The sequence below is a fragment of the Triticum urartu genome, chromosome 1A, assembly GCF_056163025.1.
Source record: "Triticum urartu cultivar PI428250 chromosome 1A, HENAU_Tu73, whole genome shotgun sequence".
NCBI classification, from domain to species: Eukaryota; Viridiplantae; Streptophyta; class Magnoliopsida; order Poales; family Poaceae; genus Triticum; species Triticum urartu.
The window spans coordinates 311698482-311713698 of NC_141873.1; the positions used below are offsets into that span (position 1 = coordinate 311698482).

Here is a 15217-nt window from a genome sequence, read left to right on the forward strand (position 1 = left end):
GTGATAAAATTGACAACCTAGGTATACGCGTAGGACTTATAAACTGAAATGGAGGTAGTAGTATGTTTGATCACTCATTTCATTATGTATACAGCCTATATAATAAAATATCTAAAACATTTATATTTGTGAACGAAGGAGCTAATAAAATCAGATTGTTTGAAGAGGAAAAAACTTACGTTGATGGGCAAGACGAACCAACCGGCCGACCAGCACTATCCCGGTCGTCGATAAACTTTGGCCCTATTTGGATCCATAGGTTAGAGTTAGTTTGGGTTAGATTGGACACAACTAACTTAAAAATATCCAAACAGAAGGGTTAGTTTGGGTTAGATGCATCTAACCCATCTAAAAAATCTAACCCACCCAAGTGGTGTTTATTTGGGTTAGTTCTTCTCAGGACCATTAAAAAAACATTTTTTTCTCTTGCTCTCGCCGCAGCAGATCCCTTCCCACTTTCTCGAAACTTCTCGTCCTCTTCCTCCCTCCCTCTCACATCGTCTGTGAAGGTGCCTCGCCGTATCCGCGCTCCATCTAACTCTGTCATCCAAACACCTCTTTGGCTAGAGTTAGTTTAGGGTTAGTTTAGGGTTAGAATCTAACTCTAAACTCTAACCTCTAACCGAGTTAGAGTATCCAAACAGGGCCTTTGTGGAAGCTATAGTAGTTGGTGGGCAGTACTAGAGACAAAACTGGCGCTCTCTGTTCTTCGGCAGCATCTCCGCCTCTCCGGACTAACTGTCGTTGTTACCAGCAAGCCGGCAATCTCCATCCACAAGCTCTAAAGTCTAAAGAAAGAACGGGCAATCAGAAAGCCTTCCAAGAAGTGACGCGGGAGAGGAGCAGGGCGGCGCAAGCCATGGCCATGGTGGAGCAGCGGATCGAGCACAGCCACCTCGCCATCAGAGGCCTCAACCTCCACGTAGCGCAAGCAGGCACAGGTCAGTGCCCCCTCCCTCGACCACGCCCGCGGCAGGCCGGCCGATGTGAGTGGTGACCGTTGTTTGCTTGCAGGCGAGCTCGGGACGGTGCTGTTCCTGCACGGCTTCCCGGAGATATGGTACTCGTGGCGCCACCAGATGCTGGCCGTGGCCGCCGCCGGGTACCGTGCCATCGCGCCGGACTGGCGGGGGTATGGCCTCTCCGACCAGCCGCCGGAGCCGGAGGCGGCGGCGTACAGCGACCTGACAGAGGATCTCCTCGCCCTCCTGGATGCGCTCTCCGTCCCCAAGGTGCCATCTAGCCCTGAATTATTGGACACTTTCGGGGGAATCAGGGGTCAGTTCGGATTGGGGGAAAAGGGAATTCTTGGTTGTTGTTAGTCTCTTAAAATCAGCGTGGGATGGTGGTCGTACAGAGTTACTAACATGGCCGTAACAGTCACTGTGAGTTCTACTAGTCCAGGGTCCTGTGGGAGAAAAATTCAGATGGAACTAGATATTTGAAGAAGTTGAGATTGATTGCTTAAATATGTAAGAAATTTGCAGAAATTTATGGAGGTTTTAAACAGGAAATCATGGTAGAGTTGGTGTAGTTACAAACACATAACCATGTCTTCTTCCTCCATCTTATGTGAGAGCTGGGTTGTTCACTTGTTGGGCGACCACTTGAGTCTATTACTGTAATATATTTCCAGAATTAATGTATACCTATGAAAACAGGTATATTGTTCTTCTGAAACAGGTCTAATGTTTCATCGACACAATTACAATTTATTCATAGCGTGCTTAAAAGTACTCTCTCGCACTTTTAAGAGGCAAATTTGTCACAGTTCTGCTGTTTCATTTGTTCATCTAGAGTATAAAATTATCGATTGGTATCAGTTCCATCGAGTTGATGTGTTTTAAGCTGGCACTCAATGGGATATAGGCAGCACCGAGAGTCAAACATGCCCTTCTGGTCGACATTATTTAAGCATACAAAATAAGATAATTCCCTCACTAAAAACAGCGCTATTCTTCAACGTTCTCGTCTGATAACTTCCATTTTGCTTCGCATCAGGCTTACCTTGTGGCAAAGGATTTCGGAGCCATGCTAGCTTATGATTTTGCTCTTCGTCACCCCAGCCGCACATGCGGTGTTATGTGTTTGGGCATCCCTTTTCTTCACGGTGGCTCCTCCTTCACTGCCATGCCCGAAGGCTTCTATATACTGCGTTGGCGGGTTTTTACCCTAACCTGAAAGTCCCATGTCAAGCACATGACTAGAGAGTTCTTCTCATGATATGATACAAAAAGCTTGCGCTGTGCAGGAACCAGGAAGAGCAGAGGCAGACTTTGGCAGGTATGACGTCAAGCGAGTCGTGCGCACCATCTACATTCTCTTCTCTAGAAGCGAAATCCCGACAGCGAAGGAAGATCAAGAAATCACGGATCTCGCGGACCTGTCGACTCCCCTTCCAGAGTGGTTCACCGAGGAGGATCTTGCAGTCTACACGTCCCTCTATGAGAAATCAGGTTTCGTGTATCCACTGCAGATGCCATACAGGTAAACGCAGGGACTACTAATTTCCATTCTCTTAAAGGTGCCTAGACTATGTGCCGTTGTGGTGACTCAATAGTTTGTGGTATTAGGTTCATCAAGTATTGACAGGTATTACATGTGTGCTGCAACGCTTGACAGGTCTCTCCATAAGAGGCAACCAATCGAAGACCCAAAATTCGAAGTCCCGGTGTTCGTCGTCATGGGGGAGAAAGACTACGTGATCAAGTTCCCCGGGGTCGAGGCCGTGTTGAAAAATGGCACCATGGAGAAGTTTGCGCCGGATCTGAAGATCACTTACATCCCTGAAGGAAGCCATTTCGTTCAGGAGCAGTTCCCGGACAAGGTCAACGAGCTCCTCCTTGGCTTCCTCAAGGACCATCCTGTGGCTTGACACACGGGGTCTATAAGTCTATTATGCTTGGCCTGCACTTGGTTGAGCACCCTACTCCGTGCACATTCTGCAGTGTTATGAACATATGATGCGTGCTTCCTGTGAAGTGAAGGATATGCTAGTTTCATCAACAACCTTTAATAATAAATATACGTATGTATGTTGGGTCCGTGCTGTCCTCTAGAACGCCAGTGTTCAGTCCTCGTGGGAATCGTGTATTTCGCCAAAAACCTATCTGAATTTCACTTGGAATTCCCAGGGATCGAATCGAAGATGGTCTCTAGCCTCGTATGCCCCAAGGGGTGAATCATCCTGGCTATAACAACTCCATGTTTTTAACAGCTGTGTGATATTATGGTCGCTACACACGAGAAGTGCATTGTATACATTTGACCCTTGGGTGACTCCAGGTAGGCTAGTACGGAATCCCATGCAACACGAGGATTGGGAACAACTCTTAGTCAGCACGCCAGCTGATCAACTGCTTAAGTGGCAGTTTATGTCATTTGTGCGAGTGCAAACTCAATCAATAGGCAAAACTACCAGCATACAGACAATGAATGTTACATCATTCAGAGTAAGCTATAAGAGTAGAAGAAGAATAACTTTTTACCACAAAGGTCAGAGCAAATATAATGCGTCAGGTAACAAACAGACCACTTCGTAAATGCATTCCAAACATTAAAATCTTGTAACATACTGTACCGGAATACAGAATACAAGCACATTAGTGGGTTGATGATCATTAACTCTTTTAAAGTTACAACAAGGCGCTTTCGGTACATGACAGACCTCCTATCACCAAAAGCCAGCTGAACCAATTTCCCAGAAATCTTGCAGTGCACATATGAGATCACCAGCTCGCTCGCTTGGTATAAATGAGTATCAACACCGCTTGCTTGGCATAAATGATTTTGGGGTCTCCACCAGATATGCATGATACAATCATCAGTCGGGGGCTTAGGGCATCTTGAATAAACTACAAGGAGCATTTATCTGGCGCACCGTCATCTATAACTCTTCAGCCCGATATTTGGATGACCTGCATAAGGGAAGCCGTATAAGGTAAGGCAAGATGGCAGCAAAACGCAAGGCAAACAATAGACTTGCAGGAAATACAACCAGTTGTTGAAAATCGATATTGAGCTACATTTTAGACTCACAGTCTGATGGGCATATTATATAGTACTTTCCATCAACAAAAACACTAGGTTTGGCATATATCAGTCCTTAATTCTGCTTCTGAGGTAGTGTCCTTAATTCTGCTTCTGAGGTAGTACTGCAGTTAGAAACTGCAGATGTGTTGTCACAATCACATGTGAACCCATCCAGATCATGTTCCATTGCAGCAACCAGAAAACATACATCCTTTCCAACCAAGGACCAGAAAAGATATTTCATCTTGAGCAATTTCAAGCAACATATTAATATCCATGCTCACTATTTTGAATTTTTGTTGGAAAAAACACTGGCTCGCAAATTACAAGTGTTGTTGGGTGATTAATTATCAGTTCCACACAAATTCGTTGGGAGCTGATCTATGATTCAGCTTTACTGAATTTATCAGCTCTATGATCCAGCAACAGAACCGCTGCCGCCGCATGTAGTCACCGTCGACGTCCCGCCTGCTGCTTAATCACTCGGCTAGCTCGCCTCCCGGCGGCAGGCAAGATCAAGCAGTAACCTCCTATATCTGATTTGATTTTTGTAGCAGGTCAAAATTCAAACCTGGCGAATCGCCTACAGAAGTATTCCAGGATAATGTAACTGTGAAGAAATTATGTGCTTCTAAAGTTAATGCCATGTAGATTCCTTTGACAACCTCCTAGGCCAGGCACAATCCAAACAACTACTCCCTCACTAGTGATCTAAAATGTCTTATACTCCCTCCGTCCCATAATGGCCACAAAAATCCGAAATTCCAGGCCCAAGCCAGGCAGCACATTTGCCCAGCCATGCAGCCCAGGACAGCATCCAAACTAGCCCTAAGTTTGTGCTTTGCAGAATCGCATGCCAATTCAGTACATTCTTTCCTATTTTACTTTTATATATTTCTAAAGATTCACTTGGTGGTCGTCCGTTCACATCTACACTCAGCTCTGACAAGTGGGCCAAAACACACTTGTCGAGGACACTTGTCGAGGCAGCAACGAGAGCAGAGGGCAAAGAAGCAATCAATTCCCCCTCCCTGCCTCCCACCTCGAGAACCCTCTTCTTGCCCCCAATCACCTTCCTTCCACCGCTTCACATTCCCAATCCGTGCTCCCCTTGCCAGCTTACCTCCTCTAACTTTCAAATATTTTATCAATCAGATTCAAAGCTCAAATACGAAGCATGTCGCCATGCTCGGCGCCACTCGGTATCTCCTCCCGTCGTCCTTGGTTCTACTTCTTCTCTATTGATTTTCCTCTTCCTCCATTCAAGCCCAGTCCCGTCACTGCTCGCTGGTCGTCATGGAAACTTCGTGGAGTCCTTAACCCCTGCCAGGAAGCTCACCGTTGCCCGAACCGTGTGGAGGCTGCAGCCCCAGCTGGAGAGCTCGCCGCCGCTGGAACCGCATGGCAGCCGCATACGTGCCGGCGAGCTCGCCGCCGCTGGAACCACGTGGAGACCGCACCCCAACCGGCGAGCTCGCAATGCTGAACTGTATGTTATATTGTAGCAGTGTAGGCAAAAACTATGCCGATCGTTATCTCCAGAACAGCCGCTTAGCGCAGCGCCGCTGGAACCGCACGGCGGCCGTATCCCTGCCGGTGAGCTCGCCAACGCCGGAACCGCCTGGAGACCGCACCCCTGCCGGCAAGCTTGCCATTGCCGACCCGTGTTTACTGTACAAGTGCGGTCAACACGCCAACACGTATGCCGGCTGTTCTCTGCAGAACTGTCGCATGTCTTCAGGAGCTCAGCGCCGTGTTGCGTCGAAGTGGCCGTCCATCCCAATCTACCCTGCATTCTATGGTATTCTTCGTCCTCCTGTACATCTCGACAATGTACACCGCGTGTCACCAGTGGCGGAGCCAGGAATTAAAGATTAGGGGGGCCAAATGACACATACTTTGGATTACAGGGGCCAAACTACACTAATGCATGTATTATTCTCTAAATTATGCACTGTTCATTGCTATATTAGTACCAAATCAGTGATGTTAGGGGGGGCCAGGGTCTCCGCCACTGCGTGTCACCCCACCCCCTGTCTCTTAATTGAATTCTGAAGCAATATGGAATATATGACGAAGAGATGAGCCATGGATTCTAATATGGAATGGTATAATTTTATTCCACTGAGTTTGGATTTCTAGGATGACTTTTGCCTATTAACACCCGTGTTTTAGGGGGGGAGGGGGGGATTGTTCTCCTGTGTTTGTGAGCACTCCCTCTTGGACCTGGTTCAGCTAGAGTTGCTTATGTGATTTATTATTATTATTATTGAGAATAGAGTTTCTTATGTGATTAAGTGGTACATATCTAACTGTCAAAAAAAAATGGTGGTACATATCTAGCCACCCCAGATCCAAGATGCAACAAAAGTCTAGAATTTGCATGGCTACATTATTTTGGGCATTGAACATGTGTGCTCTTCACTTCTTCCTGAAAACTATGTACTAATTAACTGAAGTTCATAGTTGCAGCTATACTATGTTACAAGTCACGAGCTTAATATGAACTGGGGAAGAAATTGCAATAGATAGTCATGATATATGACACTTTCAGGTGACTACAAATATGTGCAGACTATATTTCTGTTCAGAAGGTTCAGATATATAGCTAATTTATATAGCAGGAAGTAGGAACTAATAGTATGCTCTTAAGTGTAAACTGGAAACCTGGTCTGTTCCTCAAATCAGTTTGTAGTTTTGTGCACTCACATCCTCTTAACTATCATGTATCACAATGTTAAACAGTAGCATAATAAGATCATATCGCTTCATGTTAGGTCAGATCTTATATTTTTAGCACCCTGGTTACTACCTCTATATTAAACCACTCTTAATTTTTATGGCACGAGTCTTAGTAACTCATAATACCAAATAGAGACTTTATATTGTAGAAAGCTTCTTATAAATTTTATGCTTAATATGAAAACTAGGCTTTACTCAACATTACTGCAGTGAAGCATAGGTAGCTGATATTTATTTTGCGTCAAGGGTCAATTGCACCACTAAAGGAAAGCAAGGTCCTTAATTACCTCAACCCTTGAAATCATGTACAACAATATCCTAGCACTATTCTTGGAAATAAGATTTCATAGTTTATATTGGAATAATCATGTTCAAGCAATGTGCCCCATAGTTCAACAAGCTTGTCCATATCAAATCCATCCAACAGTAGACACAAGCAGAGGTAATGGAATTGACCAATGATGAGTAATTTTTTGTTTGGATGTTGTTATATATCACTTAATCATAGATATTTATTAGGATCAAATAAACACTGAAATAAATAGGCCTCCACGGATTTGGAGGAAGGCCTGTAGTTTGGTATGAAATTGGAGGCTTTTGTCTAAACAACTAAGAAGTTAGATCATGCACTTTGATATATTATTATATTTGGCTAATTTTGTGCTAGCATAATTCATGCATTACCAGAAACTCCACTCAAAGCCAATGCTCAAGACATGAAATCCTGGCAAAGATGACATAAGCTAGCTCTTACATGTAAACAAATGGAATCTTAGTCCGAAGGCTTTTGAATCAAGAAGTAGATGAAGTATTGATGAAAACTTTGTATTTGAAATGTTATGAGCTGGATGATTTGTTTGTACTGTCGAATGAAATATTTGTCGTGTTTCCTTATGAAATGATATGGACATTAGTTATTTCATCCATTGATCTATATACTACCTTAGGAAACCACTAACTAAGGCGAGGCAAGAAGTTATGGACATTAGTTATTTCATCCATTGATCTACATACTACCTTAGGAAACCACAAACTAAGGCGAGGCAAGAATAACCATGTAATCACCGGGTGGTTCACTGTCAACAAAGCATGCTAACCTCTTATGGAGTAATACAGCAGTACTCCACGCATGAAATAAACAACAGAAAAAAAAAGAATCCACCAAGCGGACAGCCAACAAAGGGATACTACAAAGAAAACGGCACAACAAGGTGCGTGACTACTTCTAGTTAAGAGGTATGCATACTTGCAACTCAAACCTTATAAATTGCTAAAAATATATTTTATCTCAAGTACTCCCTCTGTGCCAAAATATATGTCGCTACTCTTATAGCTGAATAATAGTGAATTGACACACAACGAGAAGTAGCTACATGATGCATCAGAAGTTTCAGAGCATGAGGATAGCAAATTTATATTTATTGGAACAGAAAAATACCTTATCGAAACAGTAAGGACTAGGGTTCTGCAGCATTGGGATTTTCTTCTGCACCAAGAGCCAGAACAACTTTCCTCAGGATGGCATCAACTGGTTGATGTGAGTTCTCAACAGCCTTGCTTATAGCTTGCCATCTCTCGCCATGTTTTGGTTCAGCTGCAATGCATCGTTTCAGAACGTCCCTTTGTGTGTCCGCATTTCCGTGCTGGAGTTCAAATTTGTAGTACAATGCCCAAAAATCCCCAATGTCAGGAGCAAGAGTAACAGCTCTGTTCAACCAACTCCTTGCTTTATCAACCTTCCTGTCATGCCAGAAAAGTTTGGCGACAGCTGCAATGACATGTGGATCATGATCACATCGCTTTATAGCATCTGAGCTCTTTGATTTGCGTTGCGGACGTGGCACCATCTCAATAGCTGCAGCCCACAAAATGCCACTTGTTGGACACTCTTGTAATGCCTTGGCTAGTAGAGAATCAGCTTCCTTTTTGTTCCCGTGCCTCAATTCAGCTCGAATTGCTGCAAGCCATAGTTCAGGTGTAGCTGGATTCTTTTTCCTTGACATGGTGAGGAAAGCGCGCGACTTACTCAAGCCATTTATCCTCTCCTCTAGACTAGCTAGCGAGAGCCAAAGAGGGATGCAACCAGGGCAGTGTTTGAGTCCATTCTCATAAACCTCCTTTGCCTTCCCTACATGGCCAATCCGGTCTTCCATCTGTCCAAGCATTAACCACAATTTGAAAAATGAGGGGAATAACTTCAGACCTTCCTCCAACAGCCTCCTTTCCTCATTCACATTTCCTAATTCCCTCTCAACAATTGCTGATTTCATCCAAACCCTCTCGGTGCCTCCTCTTTCCCTGGCCTTGGTCAAAAGCATTCTTGCTCTCTCCGGTTCATTGTTCTCGAACTCTAACTTGAATGCAGCTAACCAGATCTCCTCTGAAATAGGGATAGCAGCATAAGCTTCCTGAAGGATGGCCCGAGCTGCAGGGACATCACCAGCCAGCCATTTCTCCTTTGCGCCCATAAGCCATAACACTTCAGCTTTTGGATTGTACGTGACAGCCTTTCTGAGAATGGCTTCAAGAGATTCTCTTGTCCCATGGCTCTTCTCAAGCTGCGCCGCTTTAAGCCATATACTCTTTTTGGCAACAAACACACTAAGAGCATGTGCATAGATGGCCCGAGCTGTCTCAATTGAACCACGTTTCTTGCATTCCTCAGCATCAGCAACCCATGTTCGCTTCCGGTCCTCATCATCAACCCCAACTCCAATAGTGCTCTTCACAATAGCCTGGCAAGTAAGCACAGATCCAGCACGCTCTGCCGCTTCGGCTTCCTTTAGCCATGCCTCCCTATCAATATCCAACCCTTCTCTCTGCAAAGATCTTATACCTCTCTCAATCACCTTGCTTACAGATTGGGTGTTCCCATTAGCCTCCTCCAGCTTTGCAGCTGTAATCCAAATGGCAGGTTCCTTGTTGAGCTTCTCCCTGGCCTTGTTAAGCACCTTCTTTGCCTGGTCATATGTCTCGAGCCTTGCTAGGGCAAGCCACAGCTCAACATGAAGTGGGCAGCACTCCACAGCCCTGTGAAGCAACATCCGTGCATCCTCCTCGTTCGCCAGCTCCACAACAGCCTTCCACAACCTAACTGAATCAGGAATGTGCTCCAATCCCTTCCTTAAAACCCTGCTCTTGTTCAAATCACTACTCTCTAGTTTTGCAGCCTGCAGCCACAGCTTCACAGAGTTGGGAATTGCCTTCACACCCCTGGCAATTACAGCCTTTGACTCGTCTGGGCTAGCCAACCGGCATGCCTCGAACCACACATCCTCGTTCTTGGGGCACTCCTCACAGCCCCTCTGAATGAGCTGCCGAGCAGACTGGAGCTTGCCAGCAACCTCTTCAAGCCTGGCAGCAGCAATCCAACCTGGAGGATGCTTTGGGTTTGTCTGCGTCACAGACCTGAGCAGCAGTCTCGCCTTCTTAATGTCAGAGATCTCAGCATCGCTAGTAATTTTCATGCTTTTCAAGTCTGTAAGGTATCCCTTTGGATCAACAACAGTAAGCCCAGAAACTGAATCTGACAGCCTGTCCAATTTCAGCGAAAGCACAGTACCGCGGCCCTCACCCACGGCAGTCAGGTCGGTAACCGGAGTTTGAGCCCACGGTGTCTCAGTGCCACCAGCCGCACGGCTCTTGGGGTCCAGCGCTGTGACATGCTCTTGCTCCTGCCGGGCCTTCTCAAGCAGAGTGTCCGGCACCGGGACAAAGCTCTCGAAACGCTTCTTCTTGTTGCGCGCCGAGTAATCCCCAATTTCAGGTATGCTTTCCCACTCCTGCACGGACACATCAGCCAGCTTCCTCTTGAGATCAGCAAACTGCTCGGTGATCTTGGGGTTGGACGCACGGTACTTCTCAATCTCCTGCTTGAGCCGCGCCTCGCGCCGATCCTTGCGGCGCAGGTCCATCCTCTGGTCGATGCTCTCCCAGACAGCATCAGCCTCGCGGTCATCATCGTCGTAGTCGGCGTTGGAGAAGAGGCCGGCATCGTTGCCCTCGAACTCGTCGAACTTCTGGTTCTCGTCGTATCCCTTCTCCTCGTCGCCGCCTTCATCACCGCCTTCGTCCTCGCCGGGGGGCTTCCCGCGGCCGCGCCCGACAGCGGGAGGAGCAGCCGCGGCGGCGGAGCGATCTGGGAGGTCCGGGGCAGCGCGGGCCGGCCCGATATCGGAACGGGTGGTGAAGCCGGTGGCGCCACGGCCGAGACCCGCGACGTAGTTGGGGGGCGGCTTGGAGTTGAGGAAGTCGTAGCGCACGGGACGGGCGGGCGCCGCCGCCGGAGGAGGGGGCGGCGGCGGGGTCGGGGCTGGGCCGCTCATGTCGCCGAGGAGGGAGAGGCGGGAGAAGGACGGGGCGATCTGGAGGGAGGAGAGGAGCGGGGAGAGCGGCGGCGGAGCAGATGGGTTGGGTCGGGGGAGATTGGGAGAGGGCGTGACCGGCCTTTGCCGTGACCAGCTCAAGGTCTAGGGCCCCTCTTGGTGTAGTACAATTTTAGAGGCGGTGCGTGCGTGACTACGTTTTTTCTAAGAAACACGCGCATCTTTACGAAGGCAAGCACGCACACACCCTGATATGCGATTGGGATCGAGGAACACGTATTTTCCGATCCTATCTTTCTTTTTTTTTTGACGAAAAACAGCATTGTGCTGATTTCATTCATTAAGATAGGATGAGACACCCCAAAAAATACAGGTCAAGGTTCAGGACGGCTAACAGCCAGAAAGGGGAAGGAAAAGCTATACAAATGTACACTAGAAAAAGAAAGAAAGAGAGAAAGAAAGAAATTATCTCGCGCCTGTCCATTGTGCTCCTTTGAATCCAGCGATTCTCCAAGAATTCAGCTCATTGATAATGTTCTCAGCGACCCTCAGGAAGTGGTTTGCCTTGTTGTTGGATATGCGGCTGTTTCTTTCTTTCCAAACCTACCAGGACACCGCCATTATAAGTGATGATAGGTCATTTTTCCTGCCTGTACGATCCAGAGCCTTTAACCACAAGTCCAATATAGAGCCAGTATGAGCAATAGGTAAGAGGTTGAATGGAAAATTATATATCGCCAGGCAATAGCCCCAGATTCCAGCCGTGAAAGGGCAGCTAGATACAAGGTGCAGACCATCCTCCCACCCTAAGTGGCATAATTGACAGATCGGGTTGTGAGGCCAACCTCGCTTCGCAAGGTTGTCCGCAGTCAAACATTTGCCCTGTACAAAGAGCCAACTGAAAAATCTTATTCTTGGTGGAACCTTGATATGCCAAATGATCTCAGGAAGAGGAGAATCAATCTTGCCCCAGAATTGACATAGGTAAGCTGACTTAGCATTATATCTTCCATCCACTCACCATTTCCAAATGAACTCATCCTCTAGGTTGGACAAAGAGACCACACTGGATCTGTGCCAGAAGTCAATGTATTCACGCAACACCTCGGTGCCGGGGTTGCGCTTGAGAAGAGTGACCCATTTTCTATTGGTGAGTCCTTCAGCCAACGATATTCTTCTGTTCTTGCTATGCTTGAAAAGGTTAGGAAACGAAACAGCTGGAATCTCACCGTTGAGCCAGTGATCATGCCAAAAGGATATCTTAATACCACTACCAATTTTGATGGAGGTACAAGCAATGAAAAGAGCCTTAACGTGCTTGTCAGCAGGGAGCTGCAGACCTTGCCATGGTTTATCCGGATCTGTGACGCTTTGCCAAAGCCAGCGTACTTTAAGCGCCCGCCCCTGAGCTTGAAGGTCATGGATGCCAAGCCCACCTACAGAGATGGGTGAGCACACCTGGGTCCAGCGGACAAGGCACTTGCCACAGCAAACAGCATCAGAGCCAGACCATAAAAAAGAACGACGTAGCTTTATCAATTTGCTTGATGACCCATTTCGGTTGATGAACAGCCAGAAGCATGAAAATTGGCATTGCCGAAAGTACAAACCTCACGAGTACCATTCTTCCAGTGGAGGAGATCCACCTAGCCTTCCAGCCAGCAATCTTCTTAATTAACTTGTCAAGCAGGTCTTGGAAGTCAACGAGCTTCAACCGCCTATTAGATAGAGGCATCCCAAGGTAAGTGCAGGGGAAGCTAGCCAGCTGGCATCCAAGAGCCAGCTGCGGGGGAGTAAGGTCAAGGCCATCGCACCGAATAGGAAGGATCTTGCTTTTAGCCAGGTTAGTGATGAGACCGGTTGCTTCACCAAAAATCTTCAGCACTTCAGTTACAACCCCAAAATCATGCATCTCAGGCTTGAGGAAAATGATGACATCATCTGCGTAAATAGATGCACGGTGTTTAACAAGTTGGCGACTAGGGTTTTGAGGGACTTCACAGGCGCCCGCTCGATCTTCTTCGATGGGGCGACCTCGTGCATCTGAAGCGATGGCGGCTTTCAATGATGCTAGCGAAAGCCGGGCGGAAACATGATTCAAGATGTCAAGGTCTTCACCGGGGGAGGTGTCAGGTATCTGAAGTGTAACGCTTCATTCAGTTATCCGACCGCAAGGAAGCATCGTCAGGCAAGATCCAACGGCTCGCGTAGCTCGCCGTAATTCTAGCGTTACTGCAGTATTCCTTTTTCCTGTACCGTTTCATTCAGTGTTGGGCTATATAACAGCCAGCAGAGCTCCTGTGTGGGCATGTCATTTTGTCTGGTGATCTAAATCACTTTACTCCTATACTTTACAGCTACCACACTCTGTAATATATACAATTCCTCTTGGCTTGGCCAAATTCGATCCCCAATCAGGCCTCAAAACCTAGTTCGTCAAGCTTACTAGTGTCCAGATCCTATCAGGGCATGACAAATGGTATCATGAGCCAGGCGATCTCTCGATGTCGGGAGCGTGCGATGCTGCGCTAGTTCGTTCCCACCCTCTTTTTCCCACCTTTTTTCCGGCGGCATTGGAGGCGGTGTGCCGGCGGCGCGTGGCGGCGGTGTGAAATTCGGCGGCAGCTTGCAGCGCGGGATTGGTTGCTGAGACTTCCTGTCTCGGCGGTAAAATTCCAGATCCACGCGCGAGTGGTTCTGCTTGGTGGCGTTCGTCCCAGGCGGCGGCAGGATCTGTCTGTGGTTCGGGTTGCCGACACATCGGTGGTAAAATTCCTCTCCACAGCGCAGTATCATGGGGCGATCGAAGCCGGTCATGGAGGAGTTGGATCCGGCGGAATTAATCCATCTCAAGGAGGAGGTGCTGGCTACTCGAGAGGAAACCACGGGGCTGCGTGAAGAGGCAGACATGATGCGGAAGGAGATCCAGGCTACGGATTCCAAACAGGACACTATGCCTTCAGTGATTTCTGGGGTACAAACAATAGTGTCTGCTTTAAGTGGTCAATTACAAGCAATTTCTGATGTTTTGAAGAATTTAAGTGTACACGCCACAACTTCGACCTCTGGTCCTCCTCCCAGTCATCTTGAACAGGAACCACCACCCACCCAGTCTCCAATTGTACAGGAAATCCCTAAGGAGGCTCAAGAGGATTCTCATAGGCAACTAATAGAAAAATTGAAGAAAAGGTTGTTGGTTGAACAAGAGAAAACTAGGCAATGTGCACTATTGACAGGCTCTGATCTTCCACCCATTAACACTGCTCGCCGATCTGCCCCACCTGGTTATGGAAATTCAGCAATCCCTGAAGTGATTTTAGTACAGGCGTCGCCAACAGCTCATACTAGGACAGCTCGCACACCAGCTTTCAACCAGGTTCAATAGCAGGGTAATAAGCTACAGTGGGAGGATTATCACAAAGCTTATGAGAAGGACATGCGAGCCCAATTCCTTAAGTCGATGACCAAGGGTCCGAAGATGGAATTCCCAAGGTTTGATGGTACAAATCCTGCAGGGTGGATACGTCAAGCAGAGAAATATTTTCAGATGGCAGGAGCACCACCTGAATACAAGGTTTCACTAGCACAGATGTACTTTGTGGGCAGAGCTGATGTCTGGCTTAGAAGAGCAGGAGTGATCAAGAAGCAGTATGCATGGACACAATTCTGTGAAGAAATTTTACATCGTTTTTCTGCATCTGGCACTTATGATTTGGTCGACAGATTTAATGCTTTCAAGCAAAACAACTTGTCCATTGTTGAATACACCGACCAGTTTGAAGAACTAATGGCTGAAGTGCAAGAGGACAATCCCAACTTGTCTGAAATGTGGTTTGTAAAGTGCTATGTTAATGGGATGAGGGCAACTATTAAGTTTCAACTCAGACCATTAAGGCCAAAAACACTTACAAATGCTTATTGGCTAGCAGTTGATATTGAACAAGCAACACCTGCCAAGAAACATTATCGCCCTTTAACTGCTGACAGGAGCAAGTACACATTCCAGCACTATAAACAACAGGGTCAAGTAACAAAAAAGAGCACAAAAAGTAAGGGCCTTCCAGTAGTGCAGAGAGCAAGAGAACCTGGGAAGTGTTGGCGATGTGGTGATGTGTGGT

At 47.0% G+C, this 15217-nt stretch overlaps 2 protein-coding genes across 3 annotated transcripts; one reads left to right on the plus strand and one right to left on the minus strand.

Moving 5' to 3' along the window:
• The first annotated feature begins 700 nt into the window (after nucleotides 1–700).
• On the plus strand, nucleotides 701–3044 carry LOC125508212 (epoxide hydrolase 1). 2 transcript variants are annotated; one of them, XM_048672827.1, is made up of 5 exons: nucleotides 701–941; nucleotides 1015–1232; nucleotides 2002–2163; nucleotides 2252–2487; nucleotides 2623–3044. In XM_048672827.1, exons 1-5 carry the CDS (start codon nucleotides 860–862, stop codon nucleotides 2873–2875), a joined length of 951 nt encoding a protein of 316 aa, XP_048528784.1. In that variant the 5' UTR covers nucleotides 701–859; the 3' UTR covers nucleotides 2876–3044. The 2 variants fall into 2 exon arrangements, with proteins under 2 accessions (XP_048528784.1, XP_048528791.1); XM_048672834.1 differs by lacking the exon at nucleotides 2002–2163.
• Nucleotides 3045–3520: 476 nt separating this feature from the next.
• EMB2770 (pre-mRNA splicing factor-like protein) lies at nucleotides 3521–11261 on the minus strand. Its single transcript, XM_048672815.2, has 2 exons — nucleotides 8213–11261; nucleotides 3521–3917 (listed from the first exon to the last, which is right to left on the minus strand). The coding sequence occupies exon 1, from the start codon at nucleotides 11097–11099 to the stop codon at nucleotides 8232–8234; it is 2868 nt and encodes a 955-aa protein (XP_048528772.2). The 5' UTR covers nucleotides 11100–11261; the 3' UTR covers nucleotides 3521–3917; nucleotides 8213–8231.
• Between the last annotated feature and the right edge of the window lie 3956 nt (nucleotides 11262–15217).

Bases quoted from the DNA above. Each gene is read 5' to 3' on its own strand.
- EMB2770 (XM_048672815.2), bottom strand. From the start codon at position 11,099: ATGAGCGGCCCAGCCCCGACCCCGCCGCCGCCCCCTCCTCCGGCGGCG.
- LOC125508212 (XM_048672827.1), top strand. From the start codon at position 860: ATGGCCATGGTGGAGCAGCGGATCGAGCACAGCCACCTCGCCATCAGA. The intron at 942-1,014 runs GTCAGTGCCCCC...GTTTGCTTGCAG, and splicing joins CGTAGCGCAAGCAGGCACAG to GCGAGCTCGGGACGGTGCTG. The intron at 1,233-2,001 runs GTGCCATCTAGC...GCTTCGCATCAG, and splicing joins ATGCGCTCTCCGTCCCCAAG to GCTTACCTTGTGGCAAAGGA.